Source organism: Parus major, chromosome 4 (assembly GCF_001522545.3).
Source record: "Parus major isolate Abel chromosome 4, Parus_major1.1, whole genome shotgun sequence".
In the NCBI taxonomy this organism is placed as follows: Eukaryota; Metazoa; Chordata; class Aves; order Passeriformes; family Paridae; genus Parus; species Parus major.
This window is the reverse complement of record NC_031771.1, coordinates 42,199,621-42,218,978: the sequence shown is the minus strand read 5'-3', so window position 1 is coordinate 42,218,978 and position 19,358 is coordinate 42,199,621. Positions and strand designations below refer to the sequence as shown.

General features: G+C 41.3%; 1 protein-coding gene across 1 annotated transcript in view; it reads left to right on the top strand.

Moving 5' to 3' along the window:
* KIT (KIT proto-oncogene, receptor tyrosine kinase) overlaps positions 1-19,358 on the top strand; it is a 54,380-nt gene that overhangs the window by 15,954 nt on the left and 19,068 nt on the right. Inside the window, exons 2-7 of the mRNA XM_015625776.3 lie at positions 2,317-2,556; positions 6,111-6,389; positions 8,895-9,031; positions 11,700-11,859; positions 14,686-14,875; positions 15,549-15,664. Coding sequence (XP_015481262.1) covers positions 2,317-2,556; positions 6,111-6,389; positions 8,895-9,031; positions 11,700-11,859; positions 14,686-14,875; positions 15,549-15,664 — 1,122 coding nt within the window. The remainder of the gene's footprint in view (positions 1-2,316; positions 2,557-6,110; positions 6,390-8,894; positions 9,032-11,699; positions 11,860-14,685; positions 14,876-15,548; positions 15,665-19,358) is intronic.

Here is a 19,358-nt window from a genome sequence, read left to right as displayed (position 1 = left end):
ACGTGGCCTTGTGCCCGGTGCAGGAGGGCTGCCCTGGGAGTGATGAGGGCACACGCTGGTGTTTGCTCCATGGCAGGGTCTGTGCGACCTGCCCAGGACTGTGCTCCTTGGAACAGTGAGCACTGGGGGCCATCCCAGTCCAGCTGTGTGGGCACCTCCCTGACAGGGCCCAGGCTGAGACCGTGCTGGCTGCAGGCATGGAGTGATGCCAGTAAAGGTTGTCCACATCTTCTGCTTTCTCAATCCTCCCTGACTCATTTGTTAAGCTAGTGCTAGGATAGCTATACCACACCACACTTCTGCTCTTTCACGCTGATCATGTAATTTGTCACTTGAACTGCCCTGTGGTCTGGGGGAAGCAAGCAGAGTAGTCTTCCAAAGAGGTCCCCTTGAAGGACCTGTGTGGTTGTTCAGGAGCCCTTCTCAGAGGTCTTTGCCCTCTATCTTCTTATGTGCCAGAAGTTCCTGGCTCTGATCTGATGGGTTTGAATATCAGAGGTCTTCTTGCCTCAACCCAGCTGTCAGGCACCTCTTTGCCCAGAGCAAAGGATTTTTCCAGCTTTCCTGTTTACCATGCTGGCTGGGACTTGTTCTTCTGAGACCTTGGACTTTCACCCTTCTTGTTTGAACTATTGTACCACAGCTCAGACACAAACCTGCACTTTGAGGTAGCAGATTTGAAATTAAAAGTTGGGTTTTTTTTCTGCTTTTTTCTGGCAATTTTTATTTCTAGGATGATTGTTTATGTATTCAATTGTGGAAGCATATATGCAGGATTAATGGACCTCATGTGGAAAATTGCTTGGTGACACTGGAAGAATGAGTGCCAGTTGAGCTTAACAATGACAATTCTAATTCCAAGGAGGGCTCCTTTCAGACTACGAACAAACAAAGTAATTAGCTTCTGCAGGTGGTCTAACCATCTTTTGCTTCCTACTCAGTGGTGGATTTGTCAGGAAGAGGGGCAGTTACCTGACCTGGTCTTAATCCAGTGTATACTTTAAGAACGACTAAAGCTGTGAGATGAGTGAATTAAGTCTGGAGTGTATAACCTCATCCCAACTAATTATCCGATTGTTTTTCCTGAACGTCTGTTGTTATCTGTGTGGGTAGGGATATTCAGCCTCTGAATGGAGCTGCAGAGTGTGTTTTTGCATACAAGTAGTATTTTCACTGGCATGACTCTCTACTACACACGGATGTCGTACACTCTTGTGCAACTCTGTGACATGAGCGAACAGCGCAGTTATTGTAAGCTAAGGATTACTCGTAGCACTGGAGAGCTACTCTGAAAGGGGAAGGGTTTGTTACTGCAAGATCACCTCAATATTTGCATATGTTCTTCTTATGTTCAAGTAGGTCCGAAACAAGTGAGAATTTCTCTGTATTTTGGACTGTGAACTCCATTTTTGTAGGTTCACTAAGACTTTAAAATCATGGGTATGCTAACTCAGCAACCCCCTGATTGGCTTGCCCTAAGAGTAGAGCCAAGGAAAGTGATCCTTTCTCTGTGTAGACAGTTGGGAAGTGGTTGGGAACTGTGAACTGGAGCTGCTAATTTTAAAGAGGTTTATTTTGTGAGAACATTTAAAATGTTGTGTTAGGGCATGCTCAGTGAAAACGAAGCTAAATGGTCAATTAGAGCAGCTTTGGTGACTGTGAGGTTGGTGCTGCAGCAGAACTAATTTGATAGCGTTGGGATGGAAACTCGAAGAATATTGTACATGATTTTTCTTTTTTTAATGTATGAAATGTTGAATTGGAACTTCAGGTAAAGAAACAAGCAAGTGTGGAAAGCATGTACTGATGCCTTCATTAAACTGGACACTTCTAATTCAAGAGTATGAGTGGAGCATCTGAATACATGAGAGAGCAGTTATAAAAAGATAACTGTTGAGCAAGGAAACTTTAGTTCTTGGCAACATACTGAGTAAATGACAAAGAATGATTAAAAGTGCTGCCATGTAGGATCAGACTCATATGTTCTTGAATTTAATTTTTAAATAGCTTGGGTCTGTTCCCATTCAAAAGCCAAAACATTGCTGAAAGTGGTGCATCTGAAACTTCAGTTTCAAAAGGTTTTTTAGAGGCCAGTTTCCACCTGCACTGGTTATTTTCTCTGTGTGCCAAAGGTCTTACAAGCAAAAAGGTGTCTGTATAATTGCACAGTGCTATTGCAGCTTAATTTCTTTTAATAAATAATTAATAATTTAAAATATTAGTTGCACATCTACAACTATAAATAACAATTTTGCTGCAGAAAAGAAGAGAGTGTTGTATTGACAGACATTCTATTTTGTGCTTTTGTTTTTCCAGGTGGTGCACTGTCCCATGTAGATTCCTTACGGGTTGTGAACAAAGGGGATGAATTAAGGCTGACGTGCAATGAGGAGGGACCTGTGACTTGGAGTTTCCAGAACTCGGACCCATCGGCAAAAGCAAAGAGTTCCAGTGAGAAAGAGTGGTACACCAAAAATGCAACAGTCAGAGACATAGGCAGATACACATGCAGAAGCGAAGGGAGTATTGTCTCCTCTTACTATGTTTTTGTTAAAGGTAAATATCAATGAAGGCATTATTTTTGCTTCCCCCCCACCATCTCCACTCCCAAAATGAAAGGATAATAAATGTCAGAGGACGGAATGAATGTGAAGTACAGCGGGAGAACACAACCTGATAGCAGAAATCTTCTTCCCTGTCCATTAGGAAGAAACTTCATTCTCTACTTTGCTTGCAGTGGCCTTTGTCAGCAGTGCAAAGCTCTGGATGAGTTCCTCTTTACATCCACATTAATTTTGTGGTGAAGTTTATCCAAGCTCCCTTTCTAGATGCTACCTAAGTGACCTTATTCTGTTGTATGAGTCAGTTATGCAGTGAAGAAGCAAGAAATATGTAGAAATGTCTTTTTAATTCTATGCCATCCATCAGTATGGAGTCATGTAAAGTTTGGTCCTGAGCTTTTAATTTACTGAGGCAGTCAGCCTAAAGGATTTGGTCTTTTGAGACTGTGCTTCCAGGCCTAAGCCAGCAAACAGTGATGATTCCTCTGCCTTCAGCTTCTGATCTACCTTGTGACTGATCAGAAATGTCTCAGACAGGGAAAAAAGTGCTTCTGCTCTGACACGTTTCTCAATCCTTTATTACTCTTGTTTGTGCAGTGTTTTCTTCATATTTCTTCTCTCCTGATGTATGTCTATATCAGCTGCCCCCAAGCTCACAGTTTACCATGCCTGGCATTCCATTTACTTTCTGAGGAAAACAGTTATTTTGCTTGTCCTTCACATAACTCTGGTGGTCTTCCTAACCTGCTGATGGAAAAAGGTCCTACGGCATCCACTTTCTTGAAGACAGCATTCCTTGTCCAACAGGGGTTGTCTCAAAGAGCCCCCCCTGAACCCTGCTAGTCCTTTGAGAATTACTGCAAGGTTGTTCTCCAAGACAGGGATACAAGCACAGAGAAACAGCACAGTGAAGCTTATTTTCTTCAAGGAAGATGTCTGGCATAGCGGCCACACAATTTAGAGTGATCTTTTAACTGCTCCTGAGTTCTCCAAATAGCCATGCAGCTGCCATGGTTAAGTTTTCTTGACTTTCTGTTTTCCTCTGAGACTATGACTAAGGGAAATCTGACATGTATTTTAACTATATGTGGGAAACAATCTTGACTTTACCTACCTTGTTATTTTTCCTGAAGGTCACGGTAATTATCCCAGACAGCTATGATCATAGAGATGTTTTCATCTTCCATTACATGAGTGACTCCTTCACCTCAGGATATCAGGCAGCTCTCCTTATCATCCTTACCAAAGCATCAGGGAAGTTCTGTGGCCCTCATGCAACTCATTATTATCTTTTTTTTGTCTCAGTTGTCAAAAAGGTGCCACCTTAACTTTGACAAGTTCTTGTCAGTGAAATAAGTATAGTTGTGAAGTTGACCGTCATTTTGCATCAGGTGTGGTTTAATGACGTCTTACATCACCTGTAAGATGCTGCCATATACTCTGCTGCTTGTGGGTTGCCACAAACACCCCATGATACTTCCCTGCTTGTAAAGGTGGGAGTGAAGAGACAGCAGGACCAATCCTGCATAGTGCCACCTAAAATGGTGGCATCTGTTAATATCTTGTGTTCTTCTGAACCTAGTAAATCCAAATTTCTTCTGTTTCTGTGACCAAGAATGACACAGTGTTGACTGATTGAGGATGTGTACCTGCTTCACCCTTCTGTTTTGGCAGAAAATATCTGTGTTGTATCTACAAAGGCATTTTTTTCCTGATCCAAGCAAGCTGAGTTCAGACTCCTGCATAAGAGAGAAAAATTTCTTGATTTGAATCTCAAGTCTTTTCAGATGGAAACACTGATAAGCACTACCATCCATATCTTGTGTTGAAAACCTGTGGTATGCCCTGAAGGCAAGTGCAACCCAAGATGTCCATGGGGTAGAAGGGAAGAACATAACCATGAGCAGCCTTGTTTGTGTCTGGGTTCTTTATAGGAAATCCTTTCGTATCTTCTCACCGCGCTGTTTTGTTCTAGATGGGGATTGAAGATGCAAGGGGAGCACCTCAGCAATTCTGCTTGCTCCACTCAAGGCCTTCCATGCAATTTCAGCTGTTAGTAAAACAGGTCTTTGTTGCTGCTATTTTCAAAAAAAAATTTTTTTTTGTAGTTGAGGGGAGCCATGCTTTCTGCCTAATGAAGTTATCTTGGTTCTGTCCGTACTGGAGCAAGAGGGACTGAGTAGAAAGCAATCAGTTATATCTGTTAGCAGGGACATTTAGAAAAGCACTTGTAATCCATTTCTTCCTGCTCAAAGTGACAGCTAGTCATAGCATTTCTTTTAGGATCTCTATGTGCAAAATGTCACATTTAGGTTCTGTTCAGAAATTATTTACTTTTTTTTTTGTTTCTTAGTAGTCTCCATCCTCTAATTCTAGACTGAAGCTTCAAAACCTGTAGTTTGTGGGGGCTTCTTGGGTGGTAATATCAAATTCAGCTAAAGCTACACCCTCACTCTAAACTAGAAACCAGCCAGTAACTTCTCTGTTCAGTGATGAAGAACCCCTGATGTAGCAAACTGCTTACATAAACATCCAAGGCTTCATTTTCAGCCTGGTACTTCTTGTCTTAAACCAAATGCACATTGTCCATCATCTTAAAGAAATTCTCTCAGTCTTCCTTGGTAAGACATGGTTTGTTGGTCTCTAATCATTCAAGTTGTAAGCATGTTTGCAAAAAAGAAAGAAAACTTTTCTCTTAGTTTTTGTTTTTTCTTATTCATTCTACTCTGTAGAGAGGGCAGATGGAATCTGAAATAAACTTTACAGAGTGTTTGTCATCACACATTCCTTTATTTTTGTGTTTGCCAGCTTCTTAGCATTTCAAGGTCATGACATATCATGGGTTTCAACTTTACTTGTAGAAGTGAAGTACTATAAGTTTGTGTGCTGTAAGGTTGGCTGAGATGAAATGCTATAGGAAAGTTACCTTATGAAAGATTGCATGATGATTTTTCAATCAGATATGCTGTTTGTATGCCCAGTTTTTCTTCTAAGGAGGCTAAAAATAATCTCTGCTTTCAGGGAGCGGAGAGAAAGAGAGAAGTTGTTTGCTGCTTCCTCTGGTAGCAATGTGTGTTCATTTAGATTATGTATTTTACAGAAGTGAAAACCATAATTTAGGTGCTTTTCAACTTCCATTTGCTCATAAATTTCTTTCAAATCCTCCTGTGGGCATGGAACCTTACAGCCCTGCCACTAGCTAAAAGCAAATTACTTCTAGTGGTCTGTGGAAATCTGTTTACTGTTGTGGGGATATTTTGGACCTAAACAAGACAAAAAATGCCCTCCATCTCCAAATAAAAAAGCAGTAAGTTTATTTTTAATGCACATGATTCTTCAGTGTATCTGACATTGAATGCTACAGCATGTCTTCTGCTGTGCTGCTCTTTTAGGACAAAATTTAATGTCTCTTGGTAAACATGAATTGGGCAACACTCAATTTCACTGGCTGAAAGTAAAACTTCCTTTGAGAAGTGCCCAATTGTAGAGTTAGGGTAATCAGAAGTTCCCATGCCAGTTTGTCTGACAGATCTTTGTGTTTCTTCGCAGATCCAAATGTGCTCTTCCTTGTTGATTCTCTGATCTATGGAAAAGAAGACAGTGACATCCTGCTGGTGTGCCCACTAACAGATCCAAATGTTACGAATTTCACACTGAAAAGATGTGATGGGAAACGTCTCCCCAGAAATATGACGTTCATTCCCAATCCCCAGAAAGGCATTGTTATAAAGAACGTACAGAGGTCGTTCAAGGGCTGCTACCAGTGCTTGGCCAAGCACAATGGAGTTGAGAAGATATCAGAGAAGATTTTCCTGAATGTGAGACCAGGTAACACTGGATTTTTGCCTTCTTGTAGAGAACCTCATTCCCAGGAGGTGTAGAGAATGGCTGTGAAACCTCATTGCTGTCCAAAGGAAAGTGGTGAGCTTAGAAAGCTTGTTTTGGGCAAGTCGTGTCAGGGCACAGACTGATCTTGTGGCACTTAGCTTGTGGCTTTGCTCAGAAGGTTTGGCCATGATGAGTTTTATTTTCTGCACCTGGTGATTTCCAGGCATTTTTTTCATCATTATAAGAAATGTGGGTTATGCTGTTAAATTCTGAGGACAAACCAGCACCCTGAGGTTTGTACAGGTTTGTGCAGGTAAAATTATTTTGGTGCCTGACTCCTATGTCTGTTGCCCACAAGTGACAGTAGAAGGAGCTGATGGATGGCGTTGAAGAAGAGGGATTTGGTGGAGAGGCAGAGCTTGTGGAAGGAGAAGGTCTTTGCTTTCATATTACTGAGTGAAGATGGTCAGAACAGCTGCTGTGTGCACAGACGATGATGAGGAACGCATTGTGGCTGAACTGCTACATGCAGCACTACACTTGGCAAACTTGCTGGTGATCCCCTGCACTTGACCTTCCCACACCCCTGCGCCCTAGGGCTGGGTGCTTGGCTTTGGGAAGGAGGGGAAGCCTGGTGTCTGTCTGCAGGACTTCACAGGCCGGTTTTGTCTGGGCACTTTGGAGCCTACACTTAGCCCATGTGTCATTATTGAGTTGGGTAAATACCCAGGAGGGAAGTGGAGGGAGCAGTTCAGCAAGCCAGGCTGGCTTGGCATTTTCTGAGGGGCAAGTAAATGAGTTGTTTCTCTGTGTAGCTCTGGACACTTGGAATGAAGCCACCTCTTGCTGCAGCTGAGGCTGCTGCCGAAAGAGGGGGAGCAGAGCTCGGGCCAGCAGGCTGGTGTGCTCATCCCTGCTGCCTGCATCGTGCCAGGGCTTGGGAGCTGGGGCCAGGCCACAGCAGCACGTGGCCTTGTGCCCGGTGCAGGAGGGCTGCCCTGGGAGTGATGAGGGCACACGCTGGTGTTTGCTCCATGGCAGGGTCTGTGCGACCTGCCCATTGTCCTTGGAGGTCGGGCAACAGGCTGAGGAGTGAGGACTATCTCAAGTGTGGAGTTTGCTGTGGCAAGTTTAAGACGTTTTTCCTGATGATCTGGAAATTTGGGATTGTCACTCTTAGTATTGTGATTACTGTGCTGTAGTGTTCAGTCCTTACTGAGTTCATCAGGTAAAACTCCCACTTTCTCCTTGGCTCAGTGTTTAAATGGGTTGGAGACCCTTCGGTGGGTAATGTTTTTGTAGTTACATCCGTGCAACAGGGAGCTATGCAGGAGTACTCAGACACACAACAGCTATGATAGCACTGGGAGTGTTTATGTACAGCCCTTCTCAAAACAATGAGGGGCTTTACGGACTTAGGGCTCTTTTTTGGATGTCCAGAGATGTTTCTGGCAGATGAGAACACAGAATGCCTTCTGCACTGGCATCCTGCTGTCACTTGGGTACTGCTGAATGCTGAGGGGGATTTTTGTGCGAGCCTTTATGGGTGAAGAGAGCAAACATTTCTTTGTTCTCTTCTGTAACTCCTTACAGCAACATGAGGAAAACATTGTTAATGTACAAATGTCTGAGAAGCTCGGGGCTTTCCTAATTTTTGTACAATTTACCTAAGAAAACTACAAAAGTTGTGTCAGAAGCAGAATCTGGAAGACCTTATCTGATGCATGCTGCATTCAGAGTTTGTCTTCCTGTGTAAAAGCCCTAGTGGGAAGTTAACTGGAGTATAATAAAACAGGAAAATTTGAAGAAAGGATGAAGAAAGAAGAAAAACAAACCACAAAGGGAACAGAGGAAGAGCTGAAGAGCTTTGCAGAGGCAGGAGACACACAGTCCTCAGATACACCTGACTGTTGACAAGAGACATCTTGAAGCAGAGCAGGGTACAGCTACCCCATGTCTGCATGTCACCACCTGCTTCTTGGGTGACAAACTGAGCCATCACTGCAAGCAGAGGTCATGGTGCTTTTAGGCACAGGCATGCAGAAGTCCTTGAGCTGTACCTCTCCTTCCTGGGCAGTCCATCAGGAGCTTTTCAAGGACCTGTCAGACAGTACTTTCTGTTGGCTGTAATGTTTTGTAATTAAAATCTGTAGCTATTGCTGGGCTTCTGTTCTTCAGTGACTGATCCTCACCATGTTTTCAGTTCCAGAGTGCTACTTTTTAATCACTGTTACAAAATGAATCATCTTATTGATCATTCAACGCCATTTGGGTTTCTTTATGCAAGTTGCTATGCTCTAACAACTATTATCAAGTGTAATTTCAAGTGAGGTTGAAGCAGAAGTGTGCTTGTTGTAAAGGAACAACCGTGTAATATGTTAAAAAATTTGAATACATCTTAGAGCCTCGATTTTATTGGAAAGTTAATTAATGACTGTTGATTTTTATCCCCCCCGGAAGAGCTGAGACTAATGAAAAGTAATAAACTTCTAAATTGTTTTCCAGTTCACAAAACTCTTCCTGTCATCACCTTATCAAAAAGCTATGAGCTTCTCAAAGAAGGAGAAGAATTTGAAGTTACATGCATAATCACGGATGTGGATAGCAGTGTACAAGCTAGTTGGGCTTCTCACAAGAGTGGGGTAAGTGCCTTTAATTGTATCATGTGTATCAGCACAGTACACAGACTCTCTGTAGACATCCTCATGCTTGTCTTGGGTACCTGATGTTGTGTTGATTTGGATTTGTTGCATTTACAAAGATTCAGTATCCCACAGACTGGTGAGAGGGCAACAACTGTCCTGTGCCCATGAGGATGGCTGGGAGGAAAAGCATCTGCATGGGCTTCTCTTCCCAAAAAGAAGTTAAAGTTCGGCTCTTCAATGTGAAGTTTAGGTGACCTCTGTTGGGCTTCCTAAATATGGAAGCGTGGAGTGCCTACACATCACATTGCAATCAATGGGAGCTGCAAATATCAACACATGGACTGCAAATTACATATTCTAGTTGTTATCATTAACAGTAAAATACCTTCTAATTAGCATGGGGTTGTGTGTGACAGGAATAGTAGTAAGCATTCGCAGGAATGATTAATTCATTTAAATTGCATGGTGTGCCTCACTAACTGGAAAAGCTCTGAAAAATGAACCAGTGAACTGGCTTCTGTCTGCCAGTGATAGATGAAGTTAGTGACTGGCATCACCAAATTAAATTATCGAGAGGCTCAGTGCTCCAGGAGTTTGATACAGGCAGCACAGATATTCTGCAGAAAAGGGCCAGAGAGATCCCCTTCCCTGGTGAGCCAGTGTGCTGCCAGCTCTGTTTTTGAAAGGAGTAGCAGATACTGGGCTGGTTTTGAGAATGCTTCTTGATCTTCTGAGTATACCCTGAAATTTAAATTAATTAAAAGCTCTTGTGAAGACTTTTTAGTAACTCTACCATATACTCTCCCATGCTAATTGTCTGATCTTTTACAGCTAATGGTAGTGACCAGAATACATAATTCTCAGCCCATGTACATGGAAGAAAAGACTCCTGTGATATTTGGATAAATCACATCTCCTCGGGCACCTAACAAACAGGAGTCCTGTTCCTTGGGGCTGGGCATGCTGTGCTTAGCAAGACCAGCTCTGGCAAAGCTGTTCTTGCTAAGTGCTCACTGCTCCAGAAATCCCACCCTGCAGCTCTAAACGTGTTGAAGGTCCAAGTGATGTGAAGGTGGCTTGGGACATGCAGAGCTGCTTTTGTTCCTGTGCAGGACCTTCATCTGAGAATTTAATTTCTTGTCTCATTCCCCTTCCTTTCCTGTGTTACAGATTGATGAAACTGAGGCCTTCCCTTCATTTCTTTTGTGCTTTATAACTTTTTTATTTAATGTGTAAAAGCCACAAAGATAGTATTTTCCCAATAAGCTTGACTTTTCTGTCTTTTCTGGTAAATAGTAGGAGCTGATGTCTTTGAAATAATGACTGTCAAAATAAATTTTGTATTGAAAGAGAACACATAAATTTCATATTTAAGTAGATGCAGAATTACATTTTGTCCTGAATAGATGAGAGAAAAAAAACAAAATGCTTTTTCCATGTATGCCTGAAGTTACCACTTAGGAAAATTAGGAGACTGGCTATTAGCAAGCACATCCATAGTAAATCTACTTCTCTTGTGATTATTGTAAGTCAGAAGGAATCAAAATTGCATTGAGAAGCTTTAATTTGCCTAGAAGCTCTTGGAACACCCAAGAATTGCAATAATTCAGTTAGAAAATCGCAACAAGTCCAGGTATGCCTTTGGTTTAATCAGTGCAAATTTTATCATTCTTTCCAACCATACTGAACGTTCTCACAGAGACTGAATCAACATCTCAAAGCATTTATTTTTTCTATGCATATGTATGGAATCATGACATATTTAAGAGAATGAAGTTTTCGGTTTCCTTTAATAAATTTGGATTGCTATGGACCAAGAATCAGAGTGGGTACCAGAGGGAGGATGCTGTGTATAGCCTGCTGCCAGCAGGGCTCTCTGCAGCATGCCTGCCATCAGGAGATGCACTGGCCTTGGAACATAGAGGAACACTTTTAAAATGAAGCCCCAGGACCTTAAATTCTCACTAGTAATTTGCTGGGAAGCATTGCAGCCATTTAGAGAGTTGGTGAACTTCAGGCACCGTTTGAGGGATGAACCACACTTCTGAGATGCAATGACTTCAAACCAGAGCTCCAGCTTCTGAGTATTAGGAAAGTCAGGACCCAGTGGTCATTTTGCATCAAGCCCTACAGTTAGAAGTGCTGTTTGTGGAAATAAAACCTTCAGCTGGTTACTCACCCTCTCACCAATACTCACCTTAGTACTGGAAACCTAGACTGAATGAGCTAGGTCTGACCTTGAGCAGAACAGCCTTGCCATCAGGTAGTGGGAACATTTGAAGAAGCTAGGGGTCTAGTTCTTTAGCCTGGGCTGGTCTCCTCCATTTGGCTCTCTTGGGGCAGGTGAGCACAGCCCCAAATTCACCCCACCCCCACCCCACATCCTTACACATCCTTGCCTTAGAAGAGATCTTGAGGAGTAAAAAGAAAAGAGGAAGGGGAGGGGATAGGACTTAGGAGAGGACATTATCTCCCAAAGGCAGCTGATCACACACTTGTTTTGCATGGAGAGATTCTAGTGACAGGTTTGTCGTGCTGGCTTACTATTCCGGTTTAAAGTTATGAATATTAATACAGCAAAGTTATAATTACTTCTATTTTTAATTTATCTAGGAAAGATGATGCATACACAGTGTTTTAGATGTTAATTGTTTTTTACCGACAGATTGTTACAAGCAAAAGCAGAAATTTGGGTGATTATGGATACGAAAGGAAATTAACATTGAACATCCGTTCAGTGGGAGTTAATGATTCTGGAGAATTCACATGCCAAGCAGAAAACCCTTTCGGAAGAACCAATGCCACAGTAACCTTGAAAGCTCTAGGTAAATACTTCTTGTAGAATTCTTAACATTTCTAAGAGCAGGAGATGAAAAGTGAGAACACTGGGGAGTCTTCCCTTCTTTCTCTCTCCTTTTTCCCAAACCTCAGAAAGTAAAGTTGGTTTTCTGTAAAGGTTATTGCTGACTGCTGCCATATGGGATGGCTCAGGAAGTTGTGATGTGTATGAGTGCTTTAATTTCTATAATAACCCTTCGCTTGTTATTGGAAAGTGATACCAGAACAACCACCCAACAGTGTTTCTGTCCCTCTAGTTTGTCTCATCCTTCCTAGTTTAATCTAAAATTTAAGCAGGTTTTAACAAAGCAACTAATTTACCTTCTCCTGGTACTGTCCCTATGCTTAAGTGACTTGGCAGCACAAGTGCAAAGCACATCTTCAATAGCTGCCTTCCAAGCATGGGGAATTTCCTTGACAGTGTGTCAGTGTTTCTTATGCAGAAGCTGTATTTGTACCTCTCTTTAAAATAATGCTGTGAGCAGCATCGTGGTGCCCCATAGACAGCATGAAATTGTTCCGGAGGTCGCCCCCTTGTTAAACCCACTATCCATCACTTCTACATGTTTTGGATCATGTCCCTAAACAGTGAGCAAACTCCCTTCCTCCTCTTGTTTAATAACAGACGTGTTTCGAGTCTGCTGTATATTAACTTGGGTGACACACAGTGCCTTTTGCATTTTAAAGCTGCTGAAACCTGCTCATTTGATAAATTGAGAACAATTAAGGACATGTTGGTATAGTTAATGAGATAATTCTGGTCTGTGTAGTTGCTACAATCGTTTCAGTTCCATTCAAGGGTGTAGTAACTGAGGGAAGTGTAGCCCTGGATTCTTTTTTTCCTTTTCAAATCCGTTTTTCTGTTGCACAGGCACGCACTCCAGCCACACTGCTTGTTTTGCTTTCCCTGGTAACGTAAAGAAAACAGAAGTGTTTGACCTGTGTGGGTCAGATCTTCAGCAAACAGCCAGAGGTTTGAGTGCCCTTAACCTTGCTGTGCTGGTTGAGGGGGTAGGGCTCACAATGACAGGGATGTTCTCCTCATTTTTTTTACAGGAGAGACTACATTCATATGTAAAAGAGTGAAACAGTGTGAAGTATGAAAGAAAATCTTCTCCCCAAGGGGATCAATGTGAAAGCTTTTATTATAAGATGAGGGAAGTTCTTCACCACAGAAATTCTTAGTACTACTACATATGCAAATGTAGTTTTAAAAAGGATTGACTTTGGAAAGTCTGGAGTTTAAAATAAAGTATGGCTTTATAAAAAGTAGGAAATAAATTTATTTTTTTTTTAGTAAAGTACAAAATTTGTATTTAATAAAAATGCCAGAGAGAAGGTGGAATCTTTCCTTCCTGAGATAGTTTACTCTTTCCATCCTCTCAAATTTGACTTAAATAAGCTCCAACTTTTGGATACCTTTCACCATTTATTGTCAAACTGACTATATTTACCTGAACTGTACCAGCTCAGCTCCCAGGGTCCTGGGAAGTGGTGCATGGTGTATACATAGAGAGAGATCTGGGATTGCAGTCACTTGGCTTTAACATTAGCCAAAAGTTTTACAAAAAATGTGTATTTTTTGTAAAATTCCTAATTACTTTTTCTATCAGTTGATTTATCTAACAATAGAAGGTACTAGAACTGCATTGCAGGGACTGATAGCATTTTAATAAAATTTTATTTGAAGGGAGTTTGGTCTGATTTTGAATATAGCTTGTATAGGGAATGCTGTGTTTGTACAGAAACTGAAAAAGGCACTGCAAAGAAACTGCAAACCTTAAGTTTCTAGATTTAAAATCTTTTCCTCATTTCTAATGATGGAGACCATTTTAGAGCATACCTGCCTGCTGTGAATTTACTTCATCCTTTCTTCTTCAAAGCATCTGTCAAGCGCTCTGGCAGATCCATATGCTTTCACCAAGCCCCACTGGCTCTGGATTTCCCAAGCTCGTGTGCCCAGCTGGCCACAGCAGTTTGATTAGTAGAAACTGGGAAGAAGAAGGGATCTGAGATTGACTTTAGGTCTAAATTCAAGCTCTCAGTAAATGCGTTTCCTTGTAATTGCAATCTGCCTGTCAAACTGATAATTCCCTTATGAATTTCTGTAATTGGACTGAAAAACTTGTCTTTTTAAAGTGAATCCTCAATCTGATGAGTTTATTAATGAAATTAAAACCACTACAGCAAGGATGTTGTTAGACATGATATTTTGGAACGGAACTGTGCAGTGATAAATGGTATCTGCCAAATGAAAGATTAAGACCCAGCAGCAGATGTACAGAAATGCCTTAGTTTAAGATGATTGGTATCCAGGCCTGTGGACTTAGCACATTTTTCTTTAATTACAGCTTTTAATAGCTTCATTTGTAAAGTTGTTCTTAATTACACTTGACAATGAACCTTTAATACTCTAGAATACTACAATAAATTATTTTAGTTTGCTTTTTTTTATAATGTTTCTTTCACACCAGACAGCGAGTCGAATTTTTGGAAAAATAGAAATACTTGAGTAGAATCAAACAGATGCTTGCATTTTTCCAAAAGCATATAGAAGGTATTTGTCACCAGAAGATGGAATTATTTATGCTGAGGCACTCAAGGCTGCTTTCAGTCCTGTGCCTCATGCTATATGTAGCTAGTAGCCTTGGTTTTGGCAGGTGAAGGTTTAAGTTCTGCTTTGCAGATAAGGTTTCCTGTTTCACAGTTGGATGTTTGATCACTGATCTTGACGTTGTCTAAGTGTGGTTAGAGTACTCACAATCTTCTAAATGGCCCTGAAATTGTTTTTCTTCTCCTCTTACGACCATTAGCTAAAGGATTTGTCCGTTTGCTTGCAACAATGAATACCACAATAGATATAAATGCAGGACAAAATGGAAACTTAACAGTTGAATATGAAGCATATCCAAAACCAAAGGAAGAAGTCTGGATGTACATGAATGAAACATTACAGAATTCCTCAGACCATGATGTCAAGTTCAAGACTGTGGGCAATAACAGGTAATATGCATGGCTGTAGGTGTTGATTTCTCTTTGGAACAGCAGACTAGAGGATGCTCTGGAAAGAGGAAAGTGGGAATGGTGAGAAAATTGTGACTAAAAGATGTAGTACGTGTGGCTTGCCATAGTAGCTGGTGCAGAGTCTGCTGACCTATGTTTGGAATAGCGTCGAGAGTAATAACCACACCATCTGAGACCAGCTTACTCATGACTCACCTAAATTCCTGTCCAATAAGCAAAAAAGATAATTAAGGTTGGTTGTGTGCAGAAACTCCCTTCACTGCCACAGCAGACCCCATGCTCTGGATAAAAGCTTATGCTTTTTTTTCCTGCTGGCTACTGTTCTCTCCTGATTGCTTGTCTTCCAAAAATCCAGTGAAGCACCCAGAACATGTGGCCTCAGTTGTGAGTCTGGGTTCCCTCCCCAGTGAGAAGAGGAGCAGGTGGTGATTTGTGCATGGTCTGAGCCTGACGCTCAGCTGCCACCCAGGCACACATCTGGGTGTTAGAAATGGCAAAACTTCTGGATATTGGAAGTGCAGTGGTAATAATAATGTAAGATAAGAGTGCATGGACGATGTCTGCAGAAGATTCCCTCCTTATTTTCTGTGCAGCAATTGCCTGTTCAGAGCAAGTCGTGTGTCTTAGTAATGCTTAATTTTTTTCTTTACAGTTACACAAGTGAACTTCACCTTACACGATTAAAAGGAACAGAAGGAGGCATTTACACATTTTTTGTGTCCAACTCTGATGCCAGCTCCTCTGTAACATTTAATGTCTATGTGAAAAGTAAGTAAAGTGAACAGTCTGAAATATTTCATTATCACAGTCATTGTATTTTATACAACATAATGTATGCACAAGATGTCACAGTGTGGTTCAGCATATGAGAGGCTTTCTGAAGTGAAGCGCATGCTGGAAAACTAAATGTCAAGATATAAAAGTGCAGAGTACTCACACAAATCCACCTACTATCCAACATGACCTTATATTCCAGCAAACGTATTCCAGAGATTACCAGAGAGCAGCTAGATTGTTTATACAGAAAAAAAACCTGTAGCACCTGGAAACATGATCTCAAAAATAAGTATGTATCACAAACCTTTTATAATTTGAGGTGGAGCAGATTACACAGGGATTATAATTTGCATTTTTGGCAACCAAGTCAAGCTTTTAATTGTCCTTAATTTGTTTGAATTGGATGAAGAGTTTGAAAGCTTGTCAGGAGAATTACTCACATTTAGATGCCTCTTGGCATCTAAATTCTTCTGTATAATGGTATAAATCACCATTGTTTTAGAGAAATCTGCATAGCTTCACAAATGCCTGTGTTGTCGTCTTTGGGACATGCTTGCTAAGAAAGAGCGCTGGCCTCAGTTCCAAATAGCATTCTTCAAGACAAAAGCTAAACTTCAAAATGAATTCAATGAAACCTTCAGAAAACCCTGTCCACAGTGGAGCCATCTTAGAGCATTTCATGTGCTCAGCAGACAAATATTGGCTGCTGCTAAGGGAGAGCTTAAGGAAAGTTAAGCCAAGAGGGCCGTCGAGCCCAGCAAGAGGAACTGTATCGAGAGTAAGTGAACGTGCTGCAAGTGCAGTTCTGTGCTGCTGCTATGCTTTAGCAGCAATGTGTCCTTTTTCAGACATAGTTTTATGCAGAGGACTGTCAAGACTTCCACAAATGCATCAAGTCCTCGCTGTTAATTTCTGAATTCTTCTCATTTATCATTGAAGATCAACATTTGTAGCATCTCTATTAGCAATGACATAGCTTGAATATACAAATGTCACTTGGGCTCTTTTCAGAACATGGTATTTCTTCCTTCATCAGAGAATGTTGACAATTGCATTGTGCCTTCTATGTTTTCTAGCTCTGATTTCTAAGATAAGGGCATTGGTGATATCAGATGTCCTTTGTCTCAGTGAGTGAGCGTGGGTCAGAGTCATGAGGGATAATTCTAGTGTTTAATGGAGCAAAATGTTGAGCAAGAAGTTTAATTTCTCTGAAGGAATGGGAGAAATTGCAGGCTGCCTATATTCTGGGCACAAGAACTAAAAAAAACACTGTCTCACAGTTTTGGTATCATCAGGTGTCAGTTCTCAATGCAGATCTCCATGTTGCTGCTTTTGGGGCATGTGCTACTTAATAAAAGATAAAAAATCCCTGTGGATCATGGTTAGGAAACCAGACCAGAAAGAAAATAGAGAAACGAAAAGGAAAAGGCAAGATGGAGCATAGACACTTTTTGTCTTCTGAATGGCTTGTCCATAGAACCAGCAGTATTCAAGTCTGTTTCCTTCTTTCTTCAAATACTGGTCTTGTAAGTAGCAAATCAGTCTTGGGGTGCTGTGAGGACACTTGAGCAGTCTCATAGAGCCTGCATTATCTTGCACCGTGGCCCTGGGTGGATTGCAGCCATTCCTGAAGCAATTTGATTTGATGCACTTGGCTAAAAAAGTTTCTTTTGGCATTTTGACTAAGCTCCTATAAACATTTTTTTCATTTTGGAAAAAAAGAGACTAATAGATTGGTCTTTCTAGGGTTTGTTTTTAACAAAAACAGCCCCTAGAAAAGGGGTTTTTACTGGCTTGTAAAATGCTAATTTAGCTGTGAAACACAAACTGCATGACAACAATTCCATATTACTCGACATAGCAGAGTAACTGCCAAAGGTGAGTCATGTCTGGGTGGGTCAGATCCTGATCTAATGGCATGTCCTCACCTGACATTGTCAGGGATTTTGCATAAATTGCTTAGATGTAGCTCGTGATGTTTACATGTCTGGCTTGGGCATGTAATCAGCAGAAAATAACCAAACAGGTAAAACAGGATTCATAATCAGGAGAATGAATGTCTTCACGTAAACAAATATCAATTCTGAGGCATTTGCTGAAAGACACGAAAAACCCAGTGCAGATGTATATGCTTTGGATTTAAACATATTTAGCAATTGCATATGCTAATCTGAAACAATACTAAATTGCTTTTAAAATAGTGTAGTAATTCGTAATAAATGTATAGAGGTAAGCAGCTCTAAAATTAGAAGCCAAAAAGAAAATTACAGCTTGACAAGCAGCTTTCTGTACTCAGTTACAATTAAGAAACTGTAGAAATCTCCAGAGTGGCAAGGTACAGTGTATCCAGCAATTAGCAGAGGAATCTTCCAACTAGTAACTGAATTTATTAGCAAAATAATATCTCAGCTTCGTTATAGTCAACAAAACATTATCTATGCAGTTGGGGCTCCTGTTGAAAAGAGAAAACTGGTCATGGTATTACAGATCCCATGAAGCCAAGCTCAGCTGTTTTCCTGTCATTGGACTATGCAGTGAACAATAAGGAATCATCATGATATTGTAAAAAGATTTGTTCCAATCCAGAAAATGTAGCCCCAGCAGAAAAAAACTCTCTTTGTCTGGGATGACTGACAATACCTATTAAGTGTTACTTTTTAGACACTTACTTTGTTAACAATGAAGAAAGGGAAACTGGCAATAGAAAGCAATTAAACACAGAATTTCATTATACAGAACATTGAATTAAAATAGGAGTGACCTCTTACTAAGTCATCTTTGATATATTCAGAATCAACATTAATAAAAGCTGAAAAGCAATTAATAAACTTAGTGAAATTAGAAGTTTAAGACATTTAATGACTGATTACAGAAGGGAGTATGTATATATGCTGAGCAATGTAACAAAATGTGAAATATTTAAGGGGTTAAAGTCAGAACAATTAGCAACATCTAGTCCTTAGGAGTCTGTGTGATAGCAGGAGGGGTAATTAGGCAGTGCAAGTCATAAAATCTAGTGTAATACAATCCCTTTTAAAAACAGCTTAGCATCTGTTTGCAAAAGCCAGTCCATCTTTGCATCCCCTGAAGTACCTACACTGGTGGCTAAGGAAGGTGCTCTGGCTGCCAGCAAGGGGTGCAGGTGCTGGGACACGTGCATGGCCTGAGCTGGCAGAGGAGCAGGCAGTGGGGATTGCAGTAGCAGCCGTCTCAGTCCCCTTGGGTAGTGGCGTGGGGGGCTCTTTGCTGCCTCAAGTGAAATGCATCCCTTGATACTATCCCAACCAGGGAGCCCTCAGTGCTGGTGGGGAAAGGCTGATGGTGCTAATTGCCACATCAGAGTGCTTCACCAGGCACAAGACAGGCAGAGCTGCTCTTAGGTCAGCGCTTCTCAGAGGCTGCTGCAGCTCAGCTTCCCGTGGCACCAAGGCTGGGCCACCTGCCTGAGCTGCATACCCTGTCATCTCCTTCCAGTCTTGCAGAATGAGTCCATGTGGGCTCGTGGCCACACAGACAGGCTTTTATTGCACTAGGCTTTTGCAGTGGGAAGAGCCTAACTAATATGGGCATTTTTGTTTCCCTCACTCAGCTTCAGATGCCACATGCAGACCAACTCTGGAACAGTATTTTTTCCAGGGCTTAATGCACAGATGCCTCTTATATTTGACTTCTCAGTTCTCTCATT